Source organism: Sardina pilchardus, chromosome 2 (assembly GCF_963854185.1).
Source record: "Sardina pilchardus chromosome 2, fSarPil1.1, whole genome shotgun sequence".
Classification (NCBI taxonomy): Eukaryota; Metazoa; Chordata; class Actinopteri; order Clupeiformes; family Clupeidae; genus Sardina; species Sardina pilchardus.
In genome coordinates this window covers 23,944,975-23,969,974 of record NC_084995.1, presented here as the reverse complement: position 1 = coordinate 23,969,974, position 25,000 = coordinate 23,944,975, and the positions used below count along the sequence as shown (strand labels likewise).

At 47.0% G+C, this 25,000-nt stretch overlaps 2 protein-coding genes across 3 annotated transcripts in view; both read left to right on the top strand.

Moving 5' to 3' along the window:
• The window catches only part of carmil3 (capping protein regulator and myosin 1 linker 3), a 58,245-nt gene extending 42,588 nt beyond the window's left edge, over positions 1–15,657 (top strand). The window contains exons 25-40 of the mRNA XM_062522389.1: positions 1,558–1,677; positions 1,824–1,937; positions 3,515–3,690; positions 4,899–4,986; positions 5,592–5,702; positions 6,308–6,374; positions 6,822–7,012; positions 7,903–7,982; positions 8,323–8,487; positions 9,583–9,781; positions 10,823–11,246; positions 12,050–12,171; positions 12,649–12,811; positions 13,302–13,379; positions 14,221–14,328; positions 15,563–15,657. Of these exons, the coding sequence (XP_062378373.1) occupies positions 1,558–1,677; positions 1,824–1,937; positions 3,515–3,690; positions 4,899–4,986; positions 5,592–5,702; positions 6,308–6,374; positions 6,822–7,012; positions 7,903–7,982; positions 8,323–8,487; positions 9,583–9,781; positions 10,823–11,246; positions 12,050–12,171; positions 12,649–12,811; positions 13,302–13,379; positions 14,221–14,328; positions 15,563–15,603 (2,247 nt within the window). The 3' untranslated portion in view covers positions 15,604–15,657. The remainder of the gene's footprint in view (positions 1–1,557; positions 1,678–1,823; positions 1,938–3,514; positions 3,691–4,898; positions 4,987–5,591; positions 5,703–6,307; positions 6,375–6,821; positions 7,013–7,902; positions 7,983–8,322; positions 8,488–9,582; positions 9,782–10,822; positions 11,247–12,049; positions 12,172–12,648; positions 12,812–13,301; positions 13,380–14,220; positions 14,329–15,562) is intronic.
• Positions 15,658–20,547: 4,890 nt separating this feature from the next.
• The window catches only part of si:ch211-119o8.4 (somatostatin receptor type 3), a 7,205-nt gene continuing 2,752 nt past the window's right edge, over positions 20,548–25,000 (top strand). The window contains exons 1-2 of one of the 2 annotated variants that reach the window (XM_062522434.1): positions 20,548–20,806; positions 24,036–24,589. In XM_062522434.1, coding sequence (XP_062378418.1) covers positions 24,180–24,589 — 410 coding nt within the window. In that variant the 5' untranslated portion in view covers positions 20,548–20,806; positions 24,036–24,179. Of the gene's footprint in view, positions 20,807–23,314; positions 23,463–24,035; positions 24,590–25,000 lie in introns of those variants that run through there. The other variant, XM_062522441.1, reaches the window with a different exon arrangement.

Genomic DNA, 25,000 nt, shown 5'->3' with positions numbered 1-25,000 from the left:
CATTGTAGCCTATTACTGTTCATAGCTTTCATACCAGTGCCATTTTGCTGTCAAATTTGCTTTATTGCAAATTATTGGATCCAGAATCAGAAATGCTTTGATACCATTGAATTGATTCCATTGATTTGTTTTTTCAAACTGTGGCTGGAAACTGAAACACTGTAAATATTACACAAAATACATGTAAACCAAAATAAGATCTATCAGAGTATTAAAAAATTACAAATAAAATCTATTACATAAAGTATAACAACATGGACACTGCACCTTTTAAGGCCTGCAGACTGGTTGCTAATTGAAGATGAAGTGTCAAACAGGTGCTTCAGTGAATTCATACTGATGTAGGTAGTTTCTAATAGTTAGGAACAGATGGTTTCTGTTTGGACTGCTTGAATGGCGTTTGTGTTAACTGGTGGAGGGTGGAGAAAATGTGTGAATCCAATGAGAAAGGGTTAACACATTTGCAAAAGATGTCTTCTGCTCTGCTGAGACAGTGATAATGAAAACCGAGTGGGTCCCAGTTTGTTTAAGCAGGTCAAAGCAATCAAGAACAACTGTAAATGTATTTTTGGGGGGGGGGGGGGGGGGGGTGGTGCGGGGGCAGGGGGTGCAGAAAGCAGTTAAAAAACATTGTAATACAATAGCGCAAACACACACAGACTCAGCAGGTAAACAACCAACATCTCAGCACATATGGGCACATCAGGTCCACATCCTCAGTAGGCCACTTCATCCCCAGGCCCAGCAGGTGTACAGTATGAGTGACTGCACAGTAGCCCATGCTGGTCAGAGTGCTGAGTGCATGCTACAGGATGCTGGGGCTCTTCTCCAGCATAAGCACCAGTGTTGTTCTCTCTCCACACTCTCCACACGGTCTCGCCAAAAGCATTCTCTCTGTCCCTGTCTGTCACTCTGTTACCAACTCTCCTTATCTTTCTCTCCCCCTGCCAAAGCTACTCTATTTGTGTGCCTGTAATCCTGCCTTCCTCTCTCATTCTGTCCCTTTTTTCTTATTTTGTCTCTTTTTTCCTCTCATTCTGTCTCTTTTCTCCTTCTGTGTCTCTGCTCTTCTCCTGCGCTGTGAGAGGCATTGTGCTTCCTCTCGAGCTCGGTGATTAGTACTTTCTGCTCTATTATTCAGCCAGGGTTGCTAAGTAACACTCACACACAGTGTAAAATCAGGCTCTTTTTTGGGGAGTAAATGACAGAGTTATTGCAATTGCAGTGTTCTAGCATAACAGCTGCCTGATGACTTAATGTCCTTCTGAAATGTCTCTGTGTGTTTTTGTCTCTGTTTTGTTTCTGTGTATTGTGTGAATATGTGTCTGTGTGTGTTTATGTATGCATTTGTGTGTTTGGCCTGTGCTTCTGTGCGTGTGTGTGTGTGTGTGTGTGTGTGTGTATGTGTGTGTGTGTCTTTGTGTGTGTGTGTGTGTGTGTGTCTTTGTGCATGTCTATGTGTGTGTGTGTGTGTGTGTGTGTTTGTGCATGTCTCTGTGTGTGTGTGTGTGTGTGTGTGTGTGTGTGTGTGTGTGTGTGTGTGTGTGTGTGTGTCAGGTGATGGAGCGCCTGTGTGTGCGTGTGCAGCAACAGCTGTGTGTTCTGCGGGGCTCAGCCGAGGGGGAAGAGCTGCAGGCGGCGAGGCAGGTTCTAAAGGAGGCCAGGAACTCACGAGCGGTACGTGACGCATTTCGCGCGTGCGTGTGTGTGTGTGTGTGTGTGTGTGTGTGTGTGTGTGCGTGTGTGCGTGCGTGCGTGCGTGCGTGCATGCTGCGTGCGTGCGTGCGTGTGTGTAAATACTCATCAATGTGTCCTGTCCTCAGCTGTACCCGTCCTTGTGTGAGCTGGCCCACGTGCTGTCGGTGGACGGACCGGTCAGGCAGAGGCTGGACGCGCTGGCTGGGGAGCTGGCCAAGGCAGCCGATAAGGAACTCCAGGTGAGAACTCACTGCACCGCACTGCACTGCACAGCCCAGTCTATCTGTCTTTCTCAATATGCATCCCCCTCTATTCTCTCTCTCTCTCTCACTCTCCCCAGACTCTCTCTCTTCTTCCTCTATCTCCCTCCCTCTCTCCAGATTCTCACTTTTTTCACTCCCTCTCCAGACTCTCACTTTCTCTCCCTCTATCCAGACTCTCTCTCTCTCTCCTTCTCTCCATATTCTCTCGCTCTCTCTGTATCTCCCTCAGACACTGACCTGTGTGTCTGAGAGCCTGCACCTCTTGTCAGACAGATCAGAGGCCCCCCTCCCCCCTCTCCACCCCTTCTCCTCTCTCCTCTCCTTCATCCCTCCTCTCCTCCCCCTCCCTCCTCTCTCCTCTCCTCTCCTCTGCTCTGCCTTTAACTGCAGTCTGTATAATGGGCCTGTCAGAGGCCCAGGGAGAGTGGCAGAGAGGGTCAGCCTCCCGCCTGATATGTTTCCTCCAGAATAATAACCAGGTGTGCTACCTACCTACTGCACACCACTCTTGTGTTCACACCTTGCTGTACTGTAGCAGCAAGAAAGACTTAACCATGGCCTTTCCTCCATAATGAAACAGCAAGATCATGTCCTACATGCAATAGAGATGGCACTGTATCCTCTCATTTGTCACCCTCATAGCAGTCGGTGTCTGGCTATGTCATGGTATCACATAACCATCGCCGCCCCTTTTCATCATGAGACTGGCAAGGTTATTTTGAACCCCTGTTCTAGCACTTACTGTATTATGTGTTGTTGTTGTTGTTATTAGTCTGCATGGTGGTTGGCATTCAGTGGCGTGAGATGGTGTCACTCAACAGTCACCAGCAGTGATGACAGCTCCCTGGGTTCTAGACACGCCGTCACCGACTCATAAGCTGTCGTTGTGTTCCGTTGTGTCCTGTCCAAAGCTCTGTGGGCATCTCCTGAGGGTGATCAGGGCATGGTAATGTGGCGCTGTGGCATTGCTAGTCACTGGCTGTCATTGGGGCCTCAGGGCAGGAGATACAGTAGCATCTGCCATTACATATTTATGATCTGGTCATGATGGAGGGTTCACGTGAAGTGTAAGTGAAAGTGACCGACACTTGGCCGCCCACCTCCTGTTGCTACATACACACAGGTGGAGGAGAGGAAAGTCGCTCAGTGTTGTCTGTAGAGTTTCATGAGTATGACACCGCGTTCACACTGTCCACGTCCGTCAATAGATCTCGGAGGGCCTGTCTGCCTTATGGGAGAGTTGTAGCGTCACACATGTACAGTATTTGCATACACGCGATCTGATTGGCTGATGGATCCATCGCTGCCTGAAAAGTTGAACATTTCTCAAATTTCTTGACGGAGGCAAAGGAGCTGAAGGAACGGACGGACCCACAATGCATTTCGAGTCCGTCCCCATGCAAAGTCAATGAGATCCGTTGACGTACGTGGACAGTGTGAATGCGGTGTGACTGAGCATTGCACAGAGCTAGCCTGTGTTGCTACTTTCTGTACTCCTTGATGCATTCACGTGGTATTGTCTGACGTCGGTTGTGTTTGTGGTGCCTTGTCAGGTGATCGTGGACTCCATGGTGTCCCTGTGCCGCGAGCTGTGTCCACTCTCCGCCACCTCGGCCGAGCTGACCTCCCCTCCGCTCTCCTCCATCTCGGAGCGCGTCTCCATCCCTCGCTCGGTCATCCGCACTGCCCTGATGGAGAGGGCGGCGCAGGACATCAACAGAGCCCTCGAGTAAGAGCACAGCAGTGGCATTTTTTAAACCCATTTCTTTTTAGATGGCCAACTTTGACAAACCCGATGGAAAAGTCAATAAACAAGACAGCCCCCTGTTTTTCTTGACCATATTTATATAAGTGCCCCAACAAATTCAAGTGGGTATGTGAAAAGCATTCCCCTTACTTTCTGAAAGCACCCCTGCCCTGCTACCTCTCACATTGTACAAGCTATCTAATCATCCCCACAGAATGGACATCCCAGTTCTAACATGACTCAGATGTACCGCATGTTTGATAATGGAGCTCCAGCCTCATGGAACAGAGAGAGAGAGAGAGAGAGAGGGAGAGAGAGAGAGACAGAGACAGAGAGAGAGAGAGAGAGAGACAGAGAGAGAGAGAGAGGGCAGGAAGAGGCAGAGGAGAGACAAAGCCAGAAACACAGAAAATCACTCTGAGAGATGGAAACAGAGATGGAAAAAGACAACAAAACAGAGAGAGATGGAGAGACACAGACAAGACAGAGAGAGGATAGAGGAGGGAGGGAGAGAGGCAGCGCACTCTGGGGACATCATCAGAAGGCTGATGATATTATGTGCTGAAAGGGGAACAACCGAAACGACGAGGAGGGGAGAGAGAGAAAAGGGGTCAGAGCAGAGCGAGAGGCCATGAACGAGTGAACGAGGCCAGAGAGAGAGAGAAAGAAAGGGAGCGAGAGAGAGATAGAGAGAGAGAAGGAGGGAGATAGAGGGAGGGAGAAAGAGAGCTCTGGGCCTCCTCCAGGCTGTCAGGAGAAATAAAGGCCACAGAGCGAGACCCAGAAAACAGGAAGCAGAAGCCTCAGCTGAGCTGTTGGGGGGGGGGCGGGGGGGGCGGGGGCGTCTCCCCAGCGTGCCGTGCCTGTGCCCCCAGACACCAGCCAAACCCCAGTGGGAACCGCCGGAATGTAAATGATGCAGAGAGACCCAAAAAAGACAGATCCTGGCAGTGTGATTTCTCTCCGCACGTGGATTTCCAGCACTCGAGCATGTTTTGGGTGTTTTTTTCTGTCCTCTCTCTGTCAGCTTTTGACACCACTTGTCTGACACCACTCGAGACCCTCTTTTGTACTGTTACTGTGTGCATGCGAGAGACACTGAGCCATATTCTCATACTTCCACCCCTCCTTCCCCTCGTCCTCTCTTCTCTCCTCTCTCTCTCTCTTTGCTGTTCTGTCACTTTTCTCAGGGAGGTTAAGCTTTCTGTCGTCTCCCATCTCACCAACACCATAGTGGATCAGATCCTGCAGGAGCTCTACTCCACACACAAAACACTGGTACAGGCCTGGCCCCTTTCTGTCTTACTGTCTGTCTGTCAATGCAGCCACTTTACTCTGCCTGCCACTGCTTACTAACTGTCAGGAACCTGAACGTTTGGTTTATTTATTTGTTTTTCATACCGACAATTCTCATTTACCTCTAGAAACAGAGATTGAGAGTGTAAGGAATTCTCCGTTGATGATGCCAACATTTCAGTTCAGATCCTAAAGGGTCTGAACTGAGGGTCTGTAGAATTCTATAGGACTTACGTTGTACTTATTACACCAAGTGTCTTCCACTAACTTGGATTTTAAGCGTTAGGTACATAGTACATGAAGTGCATAGTGGTATTGCAGAGTCCAGTCTTAACAGGACACAAATATATCTACACAGTAGGCATTTCTGACATTACATCAGTGCAGTTATATCCCCTTTGAACTGTTCCGGGAAAAAGCACCCTGACAAAAAAAGACCCTTTAAAAATGAAAAACATTCAGAAGCATCAAAGGGTGCAGTGTGCCGTGTTCATATTAGTGATAGCATGTTGTGAGTGTTAGGGAGGGATCCAGAGTCTACAGTGTGTTCTTGACCGTCTGTCTCGTGGACCTCACTCTGTTCTCAGCTGCAGCAGGTGTCCCAGGTGAGACGCCTGGAGGACAGGGGGACAACCCGACGAGCTCCGAGGCACTCGGACACGCTGGACATGGCAGACGAAGACCTGGCCATCGGCATCGTGAGTGAAATAAAGACAGGTGGAAGTTGGAGAATGACTGTGGGGAAATAGAAAGGACAGAGAAGGACATACTGTACTGTAGAGACACACATACTGTACAGCATACCTCCTCTATAAATGACAGAGACACACACACACAAACACACACACACACGCACACACACACACACACACACACACACACACACACACACACACACACACACACACACACACACACACACACACACACACACACACACACACACACACACACACACACACACACACACACATACTGTACACATACACACACACACACACAAGCAAGTTTGTTCAGAGAGAAGGAAATCAAAGTAGCAGAGCCAAATAACAAGATTTAAAGATTTACAGACTCAAAAAAGTGTGTGTGCTGTTTGTTCTCCAGAAAGAGAGGCAGAGAGACCGAGAGAGAAAGAGAAAGAGAGAGAGCGAGAGAGGTGGTGGCACTGTGCATTCTTCACACCTTTAGGAAAATTGAATTCCTCCTCCTGCTGATTCTCCATTATGTGCACCACCTTCTCTTTTTGTCGTTTGTTTACTCGGGGACTTTATTTCTCTCTCTCGTCCTCCCCCTCTCTCACCAGGACACCATCGCCATCAAGAAGCGCAGCTCTCGCACCAGACGGATCCGACCCGTGTCCACCAGATTGAGTGAGTTCAGCCGAGCTGCGGGCTTGGACTTACTGATTTGCGCTGATGAATTATGCATTCCGATTAATTATTTATCGCAAAATGGTGACAAAAGGGGAACTTCTATCCAACTTGTTTCAGTTCAGCTCATTAGCCATGCATGACACAAAATCTCTGCGTTCTCATTCTATTCACCTCTCCTTTTATCTCTCCCTCTCTCTCTCTCTCTCTCTCTCTTTTTTTTCCATGCTTGTTTTCCCTTCTTCTTTCTCTCCCTCTCTCTCTCTGCATCCCTTTCTCTCTGTCTTTTCTCATTCCGTCCCTTTCCTTCTATTTCTCTCATTACATTCCTTGTTTCTGCACAACTATCATTTTGCCTACTTTACTCCTTTCTCTCTCTCCCTCTCTCTCTCTCTCTCTCTCTCTCTCTCTCTCTCTCCCTCTCTCTCTCTCTCTCCCTCTCTTCAGCAGGTCTAGGTGATGACCCCACCGCCTCCCCCATCATCTCTGCCCCTACTCCCTCCGCCCATCTGCCCCGCTCGGCATCCTGGGAGGGGCTCGCCACCTTGCCTACCCAGGGCGCACCTCTGCGCCACGTGACGCACGTCAGACCTCGCCCCCCGCGGCGCCACAGGACCGGCTACACCCCTCCGGACACGGTAAGCCGTCACCTGTCTCACCTGTGTTGTGTCTCAGGTGCTGTGCAGAGGCAGAACCGTGATTATCATCTCAGGATAAATCAATTATTCATCCGACTCAGCATCGCACATCTGGACAAGGGAGAGTTGGATGAAATATTGCACCAGGCAGGAAATGGTCCCTGAACGTTTATCCGCGCTCCAACCTGGTTTTTCCATGACCTCAATCTATGTGATGATATTAGCTTGTCTCTTGCGCAGAATGAGAGCCAAGATGGAAAAACTGCATTAGGCTTAATGCTAGACATGGCGCTATACATCTCTGATATGATTTTCCCATTCCCGTCCACTGACGACTTCGGTGTTGTTGTTGTTTACGAGAACATTAACTTGCAACGTTCACAAGCATTCTCGCTGCAGTGCCCAGGGGAAGTTCGCGGAAGACGTCAAATCGACTTCTTTTTTTTTTCGGCGCCAACTCTGTCAGTTATGACTCACATGCAAATCTCATTTCCCAAAACCCCATGGCCCCGGAGCAGTGATGGTGCTTGCGTATTACTGTGGCTCTCATGAGCCCTCATACTTGCTATCAGTGCATTTCCAGGGCCTGCTCAGAAGGCATGCAGGAGGATGGCAGAGCAGCCGGTGCTCTATAGCAGACGGAGGAACTGTGCTGTGGAGGAATCGATGATAATGATGATCCAAATGACGACGGCGATAATGATGATGATTAGAATTGTAGTGAACGTTCTGCCGTCCCTTTCTTGCTCCCCCGGTTCTGTCTTCTGATGAAACACTGCTGTAATGCTGTTCTCTCTCTCTCTCTCTCTCTCTCTCTCTCTCTTTGTGTGTTTCTCTATCCCTCTCTCTCTCTTTCTCTCTCTCTCTCTCTCTCTTCCATTCATGTGCAGCACTGTGCTGAAAATGGAGGAGTGAACCTACTGGACGACGGCCTCCCTGACTTCTATACCAAGAGGGTTCTGCCAGACAGGTACAGGCTTGCTATGAGTGCAGCAAACTGGAGGAAAAGGAAGTCATGCACCGAACACTTTTAACATTCAAAGTTCTAGATCGGCAGACTGTAAATGTTTGATAAAACAGTCAGGAACACATTCTCATTGACATAATTCATCTCACTCTCCTGTGGGTAAACTCAATTGATTACAGCACTTAGCATTAATTGATTTTTTTTTCTGAAGTCACAAATTGTTTGATGCAGCTGCTACAATTGAGACACAGTATTTAAACGCTAATGCAGTTTGTTGTCGATGAAAAAAGAATAAGCGACACGTAAAGTAGCCGGGGCCGTTCTGCGTGTGTGTCCCCTACAGTCAGCTGGCGTCGCATCACCAGGCCCAGGCGCTGAGGAAGCAGAAGAGGCGGAGCGTGCTGTCCATCTTCTCCGGTTTCCGTAAGAACCGCCACTCCACCATCTCCTACCAGGAGGCGGAGTCTTCAGGACGGGCAGGGGCCTGCGGAGAGGAGTGCCGAACAAAGTACATCCCACCCGTCAATCACACCTGTCAATCACACCCGTCATTCAGAGCGGTGTCAATCTTAAGGAACGGAGATACTGTTGCACACGTTTTGCGCCACGCAAATGTGAACTGTGTGCATCGTGTCCCAAAGCCTTATTTCATCTACTGTTGCAACGTGTAATCAGAGGACAAGTCCAACTTCAGAAAGTAAAAGTCCTGCTATATATCTGTACCAACCATTCACTTCAATCAGAATCTTCAATCTAATCAGATTCTAATTATCACAACTCTTCAGCCAGATAAGAGTAGCTAATTGGTGAGATAACATTTAAACATCTAAAAATCATGGAGAACAAATTGTCATTCTCCGCCATGTTTTTCTAGATGTTGAATAAAATGCAGCAAACGACTCTGCCGATCTCTGCTGTGGTGCCAGAGGTGATGGTTGAGGAGAGGCACAGTCAGTACTTCCACATGTCTGTCAGAGCTGCTGGAGGGGCATGTCGGGCAAATTTTAGTGGCATGCGACAGCCCCCACAAAATGTATGGATGTCAAAATTTGTGTCACGCAGGCCACAGTGGCGGAAGTATGCCATAGCCTTTAGATATCAGAGCGGTGGAGTTGCACGATTTGTCACAAGATGCTGCCTGTAGCTAAATTGTGGGTGGAATGTGCTTTACCACCTGAGTGGGTTTGACATTTATCAGTGTGCACCTCCTTTCTACCTTTCTATTTGTTTCTTATTTTTCCTCTTTTCTTCTATTTGCCCCCCTCCCTCTCTCTCTCTCCCTCTCTCTCGCTCTGTCTTAATGGTTTTCATTTGTAACTGTGTGTATGTTTGAAGGTAAAGGATAATTGAATCAAGGTCTTCGGACTCAAATCCACCTCCCCCCTTTTTTTATTTTTGTTCCGAAGGAGCTGCAGTTTATTTTATGATATTAGGTGGCATTTAAGTTCATTCGGTCCATTAGTGAATGTGTGTGTTGGCTTTTAAGGATGATTGAATTCCACCCCATCACTTTCTCTCTCTCTCTCCTTCCCTCTCTCTCTCTCTCTCTCTCTCCTTCTCTCTCTCTCCTACCCTCTCTCTCTCTCTCTTTCTCATGTTACAGTGTGTCCAGTGAGAACGTGTACTCCATGGTGCAGTACCCAGGCGAGGGCGAGCGAGCCGTGGAGGTGAGCAGTGACCGCCCCCAGCGGCGGCTGGAGAGGCAGGGCTCCCAGAGGAGCACCCCCCAGGCGGCGCGCCCCCACCACGGCATCGCTCTTCCCGGCCTCCGTGGCGGCCCGGCCTGCCTCACGCACAAACAGGTGAGCGCCCCCGCCCCCCCTCCCCCCCCACAGAGGTCAAAGGTCAGAGACACTTTCAAAATGTTGACACACACAATCTTGACTCTGTAATGTCTTTAGCAAAAGGGATATATCCCACAGCTATGTATGGTGTATGGTCCTTCTCTAGTGTATGGTTCTTCGCTAGTGATATCAGATCCAAATTTCCTTCATGAAGATGGTCTGGCCATACTCCACTGGAGTTTGTGTCCAGTCAATGCATCCCAACGGGTGTGGACTTTGGGTTGACTTTGACACCACTGGACCAGCTTTTAACCAATCGGCACTGACCCCCCATGGGACTGTTATTAGTTACTATTAGCTACCTCTACCCTAATGATACACGCTGACATTATTCCCAAATATCACTGGCAGTAAGGAAACAATGTCCTCGCCTTTGATGAACACATTGAAAAATTCTTGCTCCAATTCCTCTTTGTTAGCTAGTGGTATTTGCACAGCTTTATGTAGCTTTAGCACTGCTGCTATTGCTGTTCCAACATTTTCATCTTCAACATCATAGCATTTGGCCACCCCCACATGTCACTGATTGGTCTGGCCCTGGCGCGTGTGGCTCTCCCTTGATCTTGATGGAAAATGCCATAAAGGTCAAATAGACCTGTGTGTAGGCTACTCATTTATTCACACAACATGTCAGGTACACCTATAGACCATACACTTCTCAGCTACACACAGTAACCCCCTATTTGACAGTACTTCTTGCAAAAGTTTGCCAAATAGTCAAATAAACTCGCAGCACAGAAAAGACTCTTCAACTATTCACACTGGTTTGACAGTGTCTTCAGCGAAAAGGCTTCCGAAACTTAAACAGACCTGTAGCTGCCTCAAATATTATTTTCTCCAAGGAAGGAAGAAGGGGATGTCACTTTGAGCGTTTGATGTAACGAGTTCCCTCCCCCGTCTCTCTCTCTCTCCCTCTCTCCCTCCCTCTCTCCCTCCCTCTTTCTCTCTCTCCCTCTCCCTCTCTTTCTCTCTGTTTCTCATTCTGTCCCTCATCTGCAGTCTTCAGACACGGAGAGTGACACGCACAGCTCTGTGGGGACGGGCGCGTACACAGACACGCAGGGCGCCGACAGAGACACCTTCGACAGCGACGGGCCTCCGCTGGGCGCCCGGGACGAGGAGGAGGTGGCGGCGCGCGCCGAGGGCCAGACGGCGGCCGTGGATGGCGGAGAGGAGGAGGAGGAGGAGGAGGAGGAGGAAGAAGAGGAAGGCTACGAGGACGTGCTCGTCTCGCCCGGCGCCGCGATAGAGAAGTGGACGGAGACCGCGAAGGGAGTGGAGGAAGAGCAGAAACCTGAGGAGGAGAAGAAAAAGAAGGAGGAGAAGGAGGAGGAGGAGGAGAGGCATAAGCCTACGCCGCCTCCTCAGAGCTGCAAGCCCAGCCTGGCCAGAATGAGGCAGCGGCACCTGCTGGACAGCTCTGGTACTGCAACTCTGCGGCCACTGCGCCACCATCACAGTACACCACGCAACACAGGGAAGAGGGCTTGAGAGAGGAGGGGGCAGAGAGGCTGTTGTAGTGCATTAGTATTGGCAGTGGCAAAGATTTCAGATTCTAAACTTGAAGCAAAGTTGCTGGACTGCGGCATACTCCGCAGAGTAGACTGAACCAGGCCGAAGACAACACAATGCCTTCTTGGTGTGACAGCGACACAACTACACTCAGCTAAACTAATTCACACCAGCCATCTGAAGGCAGCGTTATTGATGATCAGGATAATAGCTGTTTCAAATTCCAATATATTGAAATGTTGGAGCACAGATATTAATATTCCATCAGTGTTTGTGCTGGCCTGGGTGTCCAATCCATCCACTATAAGTCTCTAGAAACGCTGTTCTGTCAGTTACATAAGAGTGTTACATTGTGAAATGACATTGTCAGAGCGAGCGAGGCACCCAGTTTGTTACAGAAGCTAGATATCTTCACTCAAAGTAAAACTCGAAAAAAAAAAAAAAGTCTGGCTTGAGTAATGCTCCAGGAAGTGTTGGAGGGGGGCTTTATTGATTGTTCTGAGAGGCAGTCCATGTTATTGGTTAGCAGTGCTGTTTGGCTTTAATAAGATTAAATGAATCAGTGGGCAGTCTGAGCCCTTTTTGCTTTGTGCGAGCTCTCCCTGATGTGATGACACAGGCATTCTGCCCCCAGATGCCGGTGGAAGTGAGGGGGGATTCACGCAGACCAAAGCTGTGGCCCGTGGCTAAAACTAAGCTTGTTTACCTGTGCAGAGCCCTCAATAGAGGAGGCCGCCGTAGAGGAGGAGGAGGCCGGAGAGGAGAGGGAGGAGAGGAACGGTGCCGGCACTCAGAAGGATCAGAACATCAAGGCGCATTCTCCTGGAAATGAAAAGGTAGGGATGTGTGTGTGTGTGTATGTGTGTATGTGTGTGTGTGTGGGGGTGTCCATGCACAAGTATATCTGTTTGTGTGTGTGTGTGTGTGTGTATGAATAAGTGTAAGTGTGTGTGTGTGTGTGTGTGTGTGTGTGTGTGTGTGTGTGTGTGTGTGTGTGTGTGTCTATGCACAAGTATATCTGTCATATCTGTGTGTGTGTGTGTGTGTGTGTGTGTGTGTGTGTGTATGCATGCATGCCAAGATAAGGAAAGTTTTTAACATCTGCCAGCCGCAGTTCCAATTTCAAATTTTATCATTTGGCTGGTAGCTGGTGCTAATTTCTGTGTCTGCGTGTCTGTGTCTGTGTGTGTGCGTGTGCCTGTGTGCGTATAATATGTTCCTGCCTGAAGGAGAGAAACCGTGATAGGATTATATCAGCTGTGTGATGCTTTGTGATTCATTTTTCTCCTTCCTGTTTGCCGCGGCCTCCTTAGGCAGGTAAAGAGCAGACAATCACAGACAGGGGTTCACCTGAGGATAGTCCCTCCGTCTCCCCCTCCAAAGAGAGAGCCAATCCCAGGGCAGGACGGCCTCCCGTACCTCCCGCCTCTTCAAAGCCTGTACTTCATCATTCGTTTGACTCTGCTGTCACTCAGGGTATGTTGTGCTGTATTTTTTTTTTTTTTAGCTTATTTTATTTAACCTTTATTTAGGCAGGCAAATCATTAAGGACATGCTCTTATTTGCAACGGCAGCCTTGAAAAATGCAAAAGCCTGTTCAGTGATTAAATGAATATAGTCACAGGTAATATAATATACAGGGACAGACACAGACAAATCGTAACATAGACACTGGGAAAGCAGACTGCAAACAAGCAGATACGCGTAAAAACCCTAAAACAACAAACTACACACAACAACAATAACAGCAAGCTATACAACAACAACAACAACAACAACAACAACAAAGAAAACAACAACAAAGAAAAACTACGCACACAGCAACAGGCAGCTAACACATACAGATGATGCAGACAGGGCTAGGATACAGCAAGCATGAGTTATAACACTATAACTCATTGGGCACTATACATGTGATTACGATGATGATGATGGTGGCGGTGATTAATGGGTTTTGTGGTGTTAGGTGATGAAGATGGCAGCAACTCCAACGGAGTACCGCTGAAGCCGTACCGTAACAGAAAAGCCAATTCTTGTGACTCAGGTACACGCAAGAAATCACATGTATAGTGTCAGCGTTTGTTTACATGTCTGCATGCGTGTGCTTGTTTGTGTACATGGAGGGCTGATCATAAGTGATTAACCACAGGTGGTGCATGTATGTCATCTCCAGTTCATTCTTTAGTACGTTTCACTGCCTGCAGGCACAGCATGTCCTTTGGGTTTTGCATGGTTTTGTGTGTGTGTGTGTGTGTGTGTGTGTGTGTGTGTGTGTGTACCTCAGGACATGCTCTCATTCCCTGTACCTCCTTTCATCATTTCCGCAGCTCCTCTTAAAATGATTTGCTGCTCTTAGCATCCGTAATAACAGGTCAATGAGACGAGTGGCTGACTGCCTCCAAGCCCATTGCGATAAATAGGTCATAAACCCATAGTCAGGGTGATGTGAATATAATAACTGTAATTATCAGAGTAGATCTAAAACACCCACTCTCCTCCTCCCCAACTTGTTTACAACACTGTGCTCTCTTATTGACTTGACTGTTTGTCTGTTTCTCTGTCTGTCTGTCTGCCTGCCTGTCTGTTTGTCTCTGTGTATGTCATTCTTCTTGTTTTTGGCCTGTCTGTCTATCTGTCTGTCTGTTTTTTTCCCTCTCTCTCTCTCTCTCACTCTCTCTCTCTTTTCGTTTGTCTGTCCACCCTAGTCCACCTAGTGTCCGTGTATCTGTCCATCTATCTGTTACTGGAGAAGCGTAAATCAGGTTTGCATGCCCTTTTTCGGGGGCTGTGCTGAGAATGCCTTGGCTGTAGCTCACACTTGCCTGTAGCCCCATGTGTATGAACGTGTGTGTTGTGTCTGGGTTTGTGTGTATGTTCATTCTCAGGCGTGGGACACAACAGCCCCAGCGATCTGGAGAAGTCCTCAGATCGCAAGCCCCCAGTGAAAAAACCCCGACTACCCCCCAAAAGACACAAATCTGTGGATTTTCCCGGTACTTGTTGTGTGTGGGTGTGTTTCAGTGTTGGTGTGTGTGTGTGTGTGTGTGTGTGTGTGTGTGTGTGTGTGTGTGTGTGTGTGTGTGTTGTGAAAGAGTGTATGTGGGTATGTGTGTGCGTGTAAGTGTGAGTAATTGTGAATGAGTGTGTGTGTGTGTGTGTGTGCGTGTGTGTGTGTACGTACACTATATTGCCAAAAGTATTGGGTCACCTGCCTTGACTCGCATATGAAGTGTCATCCCATTCTTAATCCATACAGTTTAATATGATTTTGGTCCACCCTTAGCAGCTACAGTATAACAGCTTCTGGGAAGAGTGTGTTTATGGGAATTTTTGACCATTCTTCTAGAGGAGCATTAGTCAAGTCACTGACAAATTCGTCACTGATGTTGGACGAGGAGACTGGCTCTCATGTCAAGTTCATTTGCGAGTCAAGGCAGTTGACCCTATACAATATAGTGTATGTGTGTATGCATAAGTGAGTAATCGTGAATGAGTGTTTGTGTGTGTGTGTGTGTGTGTGTGTGTATGATTGATCCTGTATTTGCATAAAAGCTCCTGCATGCGTGAGATTTTTATGCTCCATGTGCTCCACACTGTATCTATGCCTGCACTGCTCAACTTCCAATCAGGACCTAACCTCTTTGTTTGAATGATTGATTGATTGATCAATTGATTGATTGATTGATTGACTGATTGACTGATGGAGTTCAACATCTCCCAAACTCAGACAAAGTAAGCCTGTGGTGTTCGTCATGCCGTACATGCTGACTCATAAAAGCTGGACATCCCGTAGGTGGGATGACCGATAGGCACTTACAGAGGCACACCTCTCTCTCTCTCCTTCTATCCCTCTCTGGCACTCTTCTTCTCCTTCTGTGTTTTGCTTTCTTTCCTTCTCTCCTCTCTTGCTTTCTCTTCCTCCCTTCCTATCTCCCCCTCTACCTTTATGACTCGTCGTCTTCTTCTCCTCTTTCTCTCTTTCTCGTTTCCCCCCTTCTATCTTCTCTCGCTTTGTCTTTTCTGTCCTTCTCTCGTTCCTTCTCTCTGTCTCTCTATCCTTCCATCTTGCTATGCTGGGCAGATGGCTGTGCGCTGACCTTTAGAGTGCTTCTAAAGCCAGCTTAGTGCAGAAGGTGAGGTGAGGATGCTGGCGTTAACCCCCCCTCTCTCTCCCCCTCTCTCTCCCTCCCTCCCTCTCTCTCTCTCTCTGCACTCTCTCTTCCCCAGGTCACGCAGGTCCGGAGCCTGGCAACGGTGAGGCGTCATGACAACGCCAGCCTAGGAGCCCGCCAGCCACATTGGCATGACAACCACTGCTGGGGGGTGGGGGGGGGGGGGGTGGGGGGGGGGGGGGATTATTATGATGATGGATAGAGGAAGGGAGGAAGAAAGGAGAAGGAAAAGTACTTGGCTAAAGAGATAGAGAGGGGGATACAGAGAAAGAAAGGAAAAGGGACAGGGTAGAGATGGAAGAATGGAAGAGTGAGAAGCAGGGAAAGAGAGAGAGCAATACATGTAGAGAGAGAAATAGGAGAATGAGAGAAAGCAAGGATAGTGTGTTTGTGTGTGTGAGAGAGAGAGAGAGAGAGAGAGGGAGGGAGAGAGAGAGTGAGTGCAGAGAAGACTGCTGGAGAGATCATTTGGCTCTCTGTAAACAGCCCAATAAATGTAGCTACACTGTGTTCCGTTGGGAGCACTCAAACTCTCCAACTCGTATTTATCCTCCCCTGTCCAGTTCAGTCCATTCTCTATCTCGCCTTCTCAAACTCTCCAACTCTTATTTATCCTCCCCTGTCCAGTTCAGTCCATTCTCTATCTCGCCTTCTCGAACTCTCACGCTCTCAGCCAGCTGAGCCAACACCGGCTCGGCTCTCCACTTACCACAGCACTGTCTTAAATCAGGCCTCTGTTAAAGTACTCTCTGTCCTGTCCCCTCTCCCTTTCTCCCTTGTGTTTTCTCTCTCTCCTCTCTCTTTCATTCTCTCTCTCTCTCTCTCTCTCTCTCTCTCTCTCTCTCTCTCTCTCCCCCCCCTCTCTTGCTTGTCGCATTTTTCTCTTATGTCCGTAGACAATCTTTTGACACTGAAACTACAAGCTTTGGTGTTTGCTTTTAAGGTGATCACAATCTGTAAATATGAAATACAACAATCACTTTTTGCACAAGTCAAAGTGAGGACCATTGCTCTGCATTTTATGTTGATTTTTACATATTGATAAGTGTTGCATAAGTTATCAGGAAGCTGTTGTGTGAAGATGTTCATTTTGGTATCATTATTGTTATGTTATATCATGGTTGCTACTTGGTCAAAGAAACCTTATAACAATCAAAGTTGTGCAAGAACAAAATGAGCTTTATTTTTTAAAAAATGTGAATGTTACTTTGACTGAATAAAGTTTGGGCCTTTGAAAATGTGTCCTTTCTCTCTGTGTGTAAGTGAATGTGCTGAATTGAGGCGATACAATGCACTCGCTCTACTTACCAGCAGGAGGTGCTATACACCCAGAGAGCTTCCCTTCTAAATAGAAGTGCCTGGCTGATCATGGCTGGGTCATTTTTATATCACAAATGTTAATCAATCGATCAAGTTGTCACAACCTTTGTTCCTCTGTAGATTTGATGTATGCACTTGTTTACCGAACAGGCTAGAGCAAGGTAGGCTACTTATTACACCCCTGTCCCCATGGATACATCATTGATCAGTCTGCACAAATAGTCCCCATTCACTAATGGTAGTAAAATCTATTCACTAACAATCTGTTAGCAGGTATGTAAGATCATTCCACTGAGGCAGAAAGCATTGTGAGTGCTTTGAATGTGCCTTTGTGCATGGAGACCTATTTCTACAGAAGGTGACTGTCACACAGTAGAGTAGCCTATGTTTTTATTACTGTAGTGTATTGACCGGAGGGGAGCTGCATTTCTATAAAAGCCCAGATTAGAGGCACATGCTATAAATATTTAGCTCAGCATTAGAATTCTGTTGACGTTACTGCTGTGCGATTAAGCTAAGTACTATGGCTCTGAGTGAAAAAGCCACAAATGATTGGTGTGTACGGATTTAACATCATGGGAGAATAAGATGTTTATTGTTTTTTTTTTTTTGTACATTGCTCTGTTTCCCACCTCGGAGCACGCACAGTCTAATATGGCAGGGAACTATAGCTCAGCGATTTATTTGCCATTTACACGGCTCCCATTAATTCAGCGTTTAATTAATTGGGTCTTTTCGTAAGGCCCGCACACATTCCAGCGTTCACAGGCGCGCGCGCCTGGTGAAACAAGTGATGTTCTCTGACGCTGTGAGATGTTGTTTAATTTATGAGCTGCGCCACCATGCACATTCAGGAACTGCACCAATCACATTCATTAGTTAGGGGATGAATCTTTCAACACGCACACACACACACACACACACACACACACACTGGTGAAGTGTGAGTAATGCTGACAGATGGGATTAATGACGAGGTTGTCAGAGCTGGCCGTAAACAGCTAAGAGAATGGTGAAGGAGTTTATGAGCCTGAGTGCCACAAACCCGAGGCTGCTGTCTGGAGACCATGGATCAGGCCCTGTGAAGTCTCTATCCACCGTTTACCCTATCACAGCTCATTTCCATCAGTGTCATAAACCAAGCTATGATGAGGCTGTAGTATAATCAAACAACACATAGAGTATACTCTGAAGATTCCTTGCCTTAATGATTGTGAACTATTTCACTAAACTATAACCAACTATAGTGCTCGCTTTTTTTCTTTTTCTTAGAACAGGATTCCCTAAAGATTTGTTATTCACCTCCCCAGTGCTTGGCTGAGGGATTAATATTCAAGGGAACCGGTAGCCATACTCTTAACTGTGACCAAATTAGTGAACATCTATTTGGAGAGGTGGAGAGGGTAGGCAAGGGCCCCCCTGTTGCATCTATGCAATTAGCCAGAGAGAGAGAGAGAACAAGATGGCGGGAAGATGTGTGTTGGTGCATATTTGAGTGAATTTGAGACAGTAAGTGAAGGAGGGGTTGGCTTTACACAAGGAGACAGGTGGGCATACTCTTGCTCCATCCCTCTCTCTCCCTTCGAGAGTGTGTCTGTGTGTTTGGGAGAATTGCTGGTGGAATTGCACTTTTCTGGAATAGGATCCACTCTCCGACCTAGATGCTCACTCCTGTCTGCTGAAGTAATCATTTTTTTCTCATGTCTGTTGACTGTGTGTTTTCAGTAGACTAGGAGCTATTGCACACATCTGATCTATTATGTTTTATTAATTCTATCCATCTGTTCAGAAGTATGGTGTGTGTGTGTGTGTGTGTGTGGTGAAGATGTTGTTAGTGATGGAGTGAGATGATGTTTTTCAGAGGATGACAGAATTGTTTCAGATGTCAAAAGCAGTTTATCTCAGTGATCAATGGATTAATCTGACAATCGACAAAGTATGACAGCGTTTGAAAATGTCTCATTTTGCAATCCAGTGAGAAAAGTTTGTAGCTGTTTTTACTTTGAATAGAATGTGCATTTCCTTCGCTCTCTCTTTGTTCTCGAGTCTTCATCATCAGCCTTTTCTTTTCTGTCTCTCTCCCTCTCCCTCTCTCTCTCTCCCCCTCGCCCTCTCACTGTACCCAAGTTTTTTTCCTTGCTGCTACGTTGTTCGCCTCTGATTCATGTTATTCTATTTATGGGGGTGTTTCTCTTAGACGCCTTCCACTGTTGTAACACTCGGCTTGACAGGCTGTGAATGAATCTCAATGACTTCGGTACCCGTCTCTCTGCATGTGTGTGTGTGTGTGTGTGTCTGTCTGTCTGTGCGTGTGTGTGTGAACTCACCAGAGCGGATAATCGGTCGGATATATGGATGTATGGATATTACTGAATGTATAGATCACAGGGGCCTGGCCATTGCTTGTGGCACTAATGCACTTTGGGTGGCTCTCTGTGCCCGGGCAGAGTCCGGTGGGGCCCTGGCTAATGACTGGTATTGCTTTATAATTCAGTAGAGTGGCTGCTGCTGTGGCCCGCGCCGCCGTCTCTCTCTGCCCTCGCTCTCCAGACACCCGAGTCCCCAGACACCCAGAGCTCAGCCTGCTCAGACCCTCATGACTCATTGGAAGTGACATCAACTGTGCTTTTAAGACTTTGAATGCACGTGCCCTTGTGTGCGTGTGTGTGTGTGTGTGTGTGTGTGTGTGTGTGTGTGTGTGTGTGTGGAGGGGGGGTCTGGATGTGGATGTGACTGAGATGGTGGGATGATGTGATATCCTTACTATCATTTTTTAAAAGAATATGCAATGTTAAACCTAAGATCCTTGATTACGCCACTACAACCCTCTCTAGTTATACTGTGGAGAGTTGATGTGATATGAATCCCTCCTACAAATGGTGAAAGAATAGGCAATGTGACATCTTGTGCATCTGCTGATCCCTTACTTCCTCCACCCCCCTCTCTCCGCTGTTATATTCCTGCTGGTCTCTGTTTCTCTGTGTTGCAGTGCAGAGTCGATGCACAGGTTCTCAATGCACAGGTGCTTCTAGTCAGTTGATCAGGGCATCCATCTACAGTATATAAGAGGCTACCTTAGGGGGTTCGGGGTTCCCTCTCTCCAGGAGAACATGCGGCCTTTATCTACAGTCTGAATTTTTTCATTTTACCCTAATTTACATTACAATACCATTACATCACCATTTCATTAATACTGACTGTAGTTTATGGTTTGCATACTGTACATATTACTCTAATAAACATAATTGTTAAGTAAGAGAAGACGCAGGTGTAGTTTATTCAGGGGTTGGATGGGAGAGCATGCAGACAATGCCGGTCATACACAACCAAGTGAATGGTAGGCTATAGTTGATTAAGTTATCAGTCACTCAGTGTGGGAATTCTGTGGAGTGTTATCACGTTGGTAAACTTTGTCAGATTTATTGTAGGCTTCTTTGCTCAGTTGGTAGATTAAAATGGACGCGGTTGAGAGATTTATGGCCGCTCCTTCGGCGGAACTTTTAGATCGTCTCTCCAAAGATAATGTTGATAAGGTGGCAGAGCATTTCCAAATCGAAATAACCTTATGTAAGAGCAGTGAAGTGCGTACACTTCGGAAGTTTCTGAAAAAGAAGCTTGTTGAGTGACAGGTGTTGATTTCCTCATCTGATATGATGGAGCCAGCCGTAACTTAGAGCCCTTATCTGGAAGCCCTGGTGAAATTCTCTCTTGACACTTCACGTTCCAACGAGGGCCACATGATTTGAACAGCGTAAAGCGTTGCGGCTGTTAGAGCTGGAACAACAGTCTAAAGAGTGTGGTTTAGATCGTCAATTGGAATTGGATAAATTTAAGGTGGCATCACAAAAAGAGGAATATGAGTTGAAGTACAGGGAACAGGCACGTCAGTTAGAACTGGAGAAAACTCGCCGGTTTGCGCATCAGTTAGAAGAGAAGAAACTGGCTCATGAATTGGAGCGTTTGCGGCTTATGGCTGAAGGTAAGATTACTGATTGTAATCAGTCTGGTAATAGTGAGGGAAGTTTGGCAGGCGTGAATTTAGCCCATATGATTAAATTCTAGATTCAATGAGAAGGATCCAGACGTTTTTTTTTTTTCTTTGTTTGAGAGCTTGGCAGATAGAGGTTGGGATGACTGATAAAACCTAGCTCTTGCAAAGTGTACAAGTGGGGAAAACGCAGGAGGGGCCTCAGAAGAAACTTTACTGGGGCCTCAGAAGAAACTTAAAAAAAAACAACAAAAAAAAACGTCTTAAAAGTGTACGAGTTGGTGGCAGAGGCCTACCGCCAGCGTGTCAGGAGTTGGCAGAAAGTGAATAAGCAGGCTTACATGGGCAGGGTGTGATTTTGATGCTTTTTGCAACTTGATAGAGTTGGAACAATTTAAAAGCATTGTTCCAGATCGTATTGCTACTTGCATCAATGAACATAAGATGAAGACTCTATTTTAGCAGATGTGTTTGTGCTAACCCATAAGACATTCAGCAGAGACAAGTTACCGCGGTGAGTTTGGCCATAGGGAAGAACCACACCTGGGAAAGTTTTCTGCTGGTGCTATAGGTCTGTTATGGCCATGTTTGATTTTAATTCATTCTAAAGCGGAATCTGATTCCAATTGCCATTATTGTCTTGAGCGTGGCATTGGGAAAACGAGTGTCCAGTGTTGCGTTCCAGGAAGTGGTCAGACAAGAAGTAGGCCTATGACTCTGCGAGGCCAATGTTTTGGGTATAGGTGAGGCAGATGGGTATGTTCCACTTCAATCAGTGGAGGCTAGGCCAGTTGTGTAGGAGACTCAAATGAGTAAGTCTGGCAAAAATACTGAGGCTTGTGTACCCGGTAAAAGTCTTGTTGAAAAAGTCCTGGATGTTGAGCATGCCCCATTCATTACTGAAGGCTTTGTTTCTATGATTGACAGCTGAGAAATTGTGGGCATTCGGATACTTTGTGATACTGGCACTTCTGAATCATTTATTTTAGAGTCTGTTTTGCCATTTTCCCCACAGTCTAGAACCAGTTGCAGTGTCTTGATTAAAGGCACTCATGGGACTTCAGATTGTTTCTGCTCCTTTGCATGAGGTGGTCTTGCTGTTAGAGTTGGTGCAGGGACTCGTGACCATAGCGGTTCGACCGTCACTGCCTGTGGAAGGCGTAGATGTAATCTTAGGGAATCATTTGTCAGGTGGACGTGTTTTGCAGGATGTGACGCCACCTCCTGTTGTCACAAATGTTCCATCTGTATCTGATTCTGATAGTTGTGCCATTGAGTTTTCTGACGATTTTCCATCTTGTGCAGTGACTCGTCTTGTGCTATGAGCTGGTCTTCAGATGTGGATTGTAGTGCGGTGGGCGGCAAGTCCGAAAAGTTTATTTGTTTGCCCTCTCCTTTGTCTCACAGTGAACTGGTGATGGCACAGCGAGAGGATTCAGGTCTAGTTGACTTGTTTACATCTGTTCAGTAAAGGGAACAGGTTAGTCAGGGTTCTTCTGGGAGATAGCTAGACCTGCTTATCAGATTGTGGTGCCCGGTCATGCGTTATTTCTACTGGCCCCGTTTGAAAAAAGATGTTGCTCATTTTGTGAAAACCTGTCATACATGTCAGGTTATAAAACCTGCCCCCTTGTATCCAATACCACCAGTTGAGAGACCCTTGGAGCATTTAATTGTGGACTACCTTGGTCCATTGAGTCCTTCAAAGTCTGGTTCTGACTAACTTTTGACGTTAATGTGTCAGTGTGCCCGTATCCGGCGGCATATCCATTGAGGTCTATTACAACTGAGTCTGTGGTTAAGGCGTTGTCCCAATTTATCTCCATCTTTAGCATACCAAAAACTGTATAGACAGACAAGGGTTCTAATTTTACCTCACGTCTTTCTGGAGAAGTTTTAAAGCAGTTAGGTGTTGCACATCAACAGAGCAGTTCTCCTTTTCTCGCAAAGTTTTCTGGCCCTTACTCTGTGGTGAAGCAAGTGTCTGAGTTGAATTATCTGGTTTCTATGCCAGACTGGAAACGGTCAAGTCTGCCACATCAATTTGTTCAAGCCTTAATTTTGTCAGTCTTCTGTGGTGGGGGAGGGATCAATACTGGTGTGAGGCCAGTGGGAGTAACATCAGTCAGTGAGAAAGTTAATTCAAGCATGGTGGCAGCATACACACAGGAGGATCAGATAATACAGATTTTGTACAGACTATCGGAAATTAAACAGCATTACCAAGCCTGACTCTTTCCCGCTGCCCCGGATGGAAGACTGTATCACAGTGAACTGGTGGTGGCACAGCGAGAGGATTCAGGTCTGATTGATTTGTTTACATCTGTTCAATCTAGGGAACAGGTTAGTCAGGTTTCTTTTGGGTATTTTCTGCAAGATTACCCTGTTGCATAAATGGTTTCCCTTCAGTGACCGGGAGATAGCTAGCCCTGTTTATCAGATTGTGGTGCCGGGTCATGCGTTATTTCTACTGCCCCCGTTTGAAAAAAGATTTTGCTCATTTTGTGAAAACCTGCAGTCATACATGTCAGTTAACAAGGAAACCAAATCAGGTTATAAAACCTGTCCCCTTCTATCCAATACCATCATTTAATTGTGAACTGCCCCGGATGGAAGACTGTATCGTCCAGGTTGGGCAGTGAGGTTTGTGAGTACATTTTATCTACTGAAAGGGTATTATCAGGTTCCTTTGTCTGCTGGTGCTCAGGAGGTCTCTTCATTTATTACTCCATCTTGGTTATATTCCTACAATTTTATGGGTTTTGGTCTACGGAATGCGTCTGCCACCTTCCAGTAGTTGATGAATCAAGTTGTTTCTAGTTTGGAAGGATGTGCAGTTTATCTGGATGATGTGGTTTGTTATACGTGGGAAGACAATGTAGTTCACATTATTCCATTATGCCTTATTCCGAAGGTTGACCGAATATTTTTTTTACTATTTTCAAAGGGCAAATAGCAGTGTCATATGGTTTTGTAATGAATGTATTTTCAGTATGATTTCTCTTTGAGAAAATAAAGTCTGTTATCCTTTAATCGTTTCTTCTTACGCTGCAATTGGAGTGATACGAAAGTTTCATGAATCACACGTGATCCCCGTTGTAAGATGATTTTTGTATATTTTGGTATCGTGTGGTCTCCTATATTATGTTAAATCACCACAAATGAGCCTGGTGGTCTCAACACCACCTCTTTTGCTCTTCACTCCCTCTCTCTCTCACAGGTCATCTCACACCTCATAGCCACACAACCATTCATCTCCCAATGACATTATCTCATCGCATTCATCCTTATATCTGACCTTCGACCTCTACTCTCCGTGACCCGACGACCCCTCTCTCTGCACCCGTGTCTGATAACTGCAGCCATGCCGGCCATCGTCAACCTGCTCTTCCACACGGTGTCCACCAACACCACCATCTCCTTCTCGCTGGTGCTGCCGCTGGTCAGCGTGCTGTCGCTGCTGGTCGGCGTGGGCGGTCACCTGCTCATGTGGCTGGTGCTGATGCGTAACCCGCGGCGCCGCTCCAAGCCCAGCTCGGTCCTGCTGCTGAACCTGAGCCTGGCGGACCTGGGCGCGCTGCTGACCCTGCCCTGCGTCCTGCTGAGCGCCAGCTCTCAGGACTGGCAGCTGGGCGGCGGCATCTGCATGCTGCTGGGCTTCATGACGTCGCTGACCGCCGGCGTGGACGTCTTCAGCCTGGCCGCGCTCTCCGTGCTCCGCTACCGCATTGTGGCGCCGCCGCGCACGCGCCCCAGCGTACGCCCCATGCAAGTGTGAGTGCATGTCCCACACACACACACACACACACACACACACATACACAATGAGCAACGCACAGGCACGCAGACAATCACACTCACACATGCACAAGACACACACACACACACACACACATACAGTACATACTCTCTGTGGTATACAAGTCACACACAAACATCATGCACACTATGTTATGCATGCACAAGACATGCGCACTTTATATTCTTGGCTACACACTCTTGGGAAGAGAATAGCTGTATGGCATTCAGCACCCTCATTCATTCAGAATGCAGCACACAAGTTATTTTTGGTAAACTTCCTAAACATTGTAGTTCAGTCAGCTCATAACATTTTATGGCAATTGCCTCCTGTGATCGCATAACCTTGAGTTGACCTTCAATTCCTTTAGTAACTGCTGTTTGTAC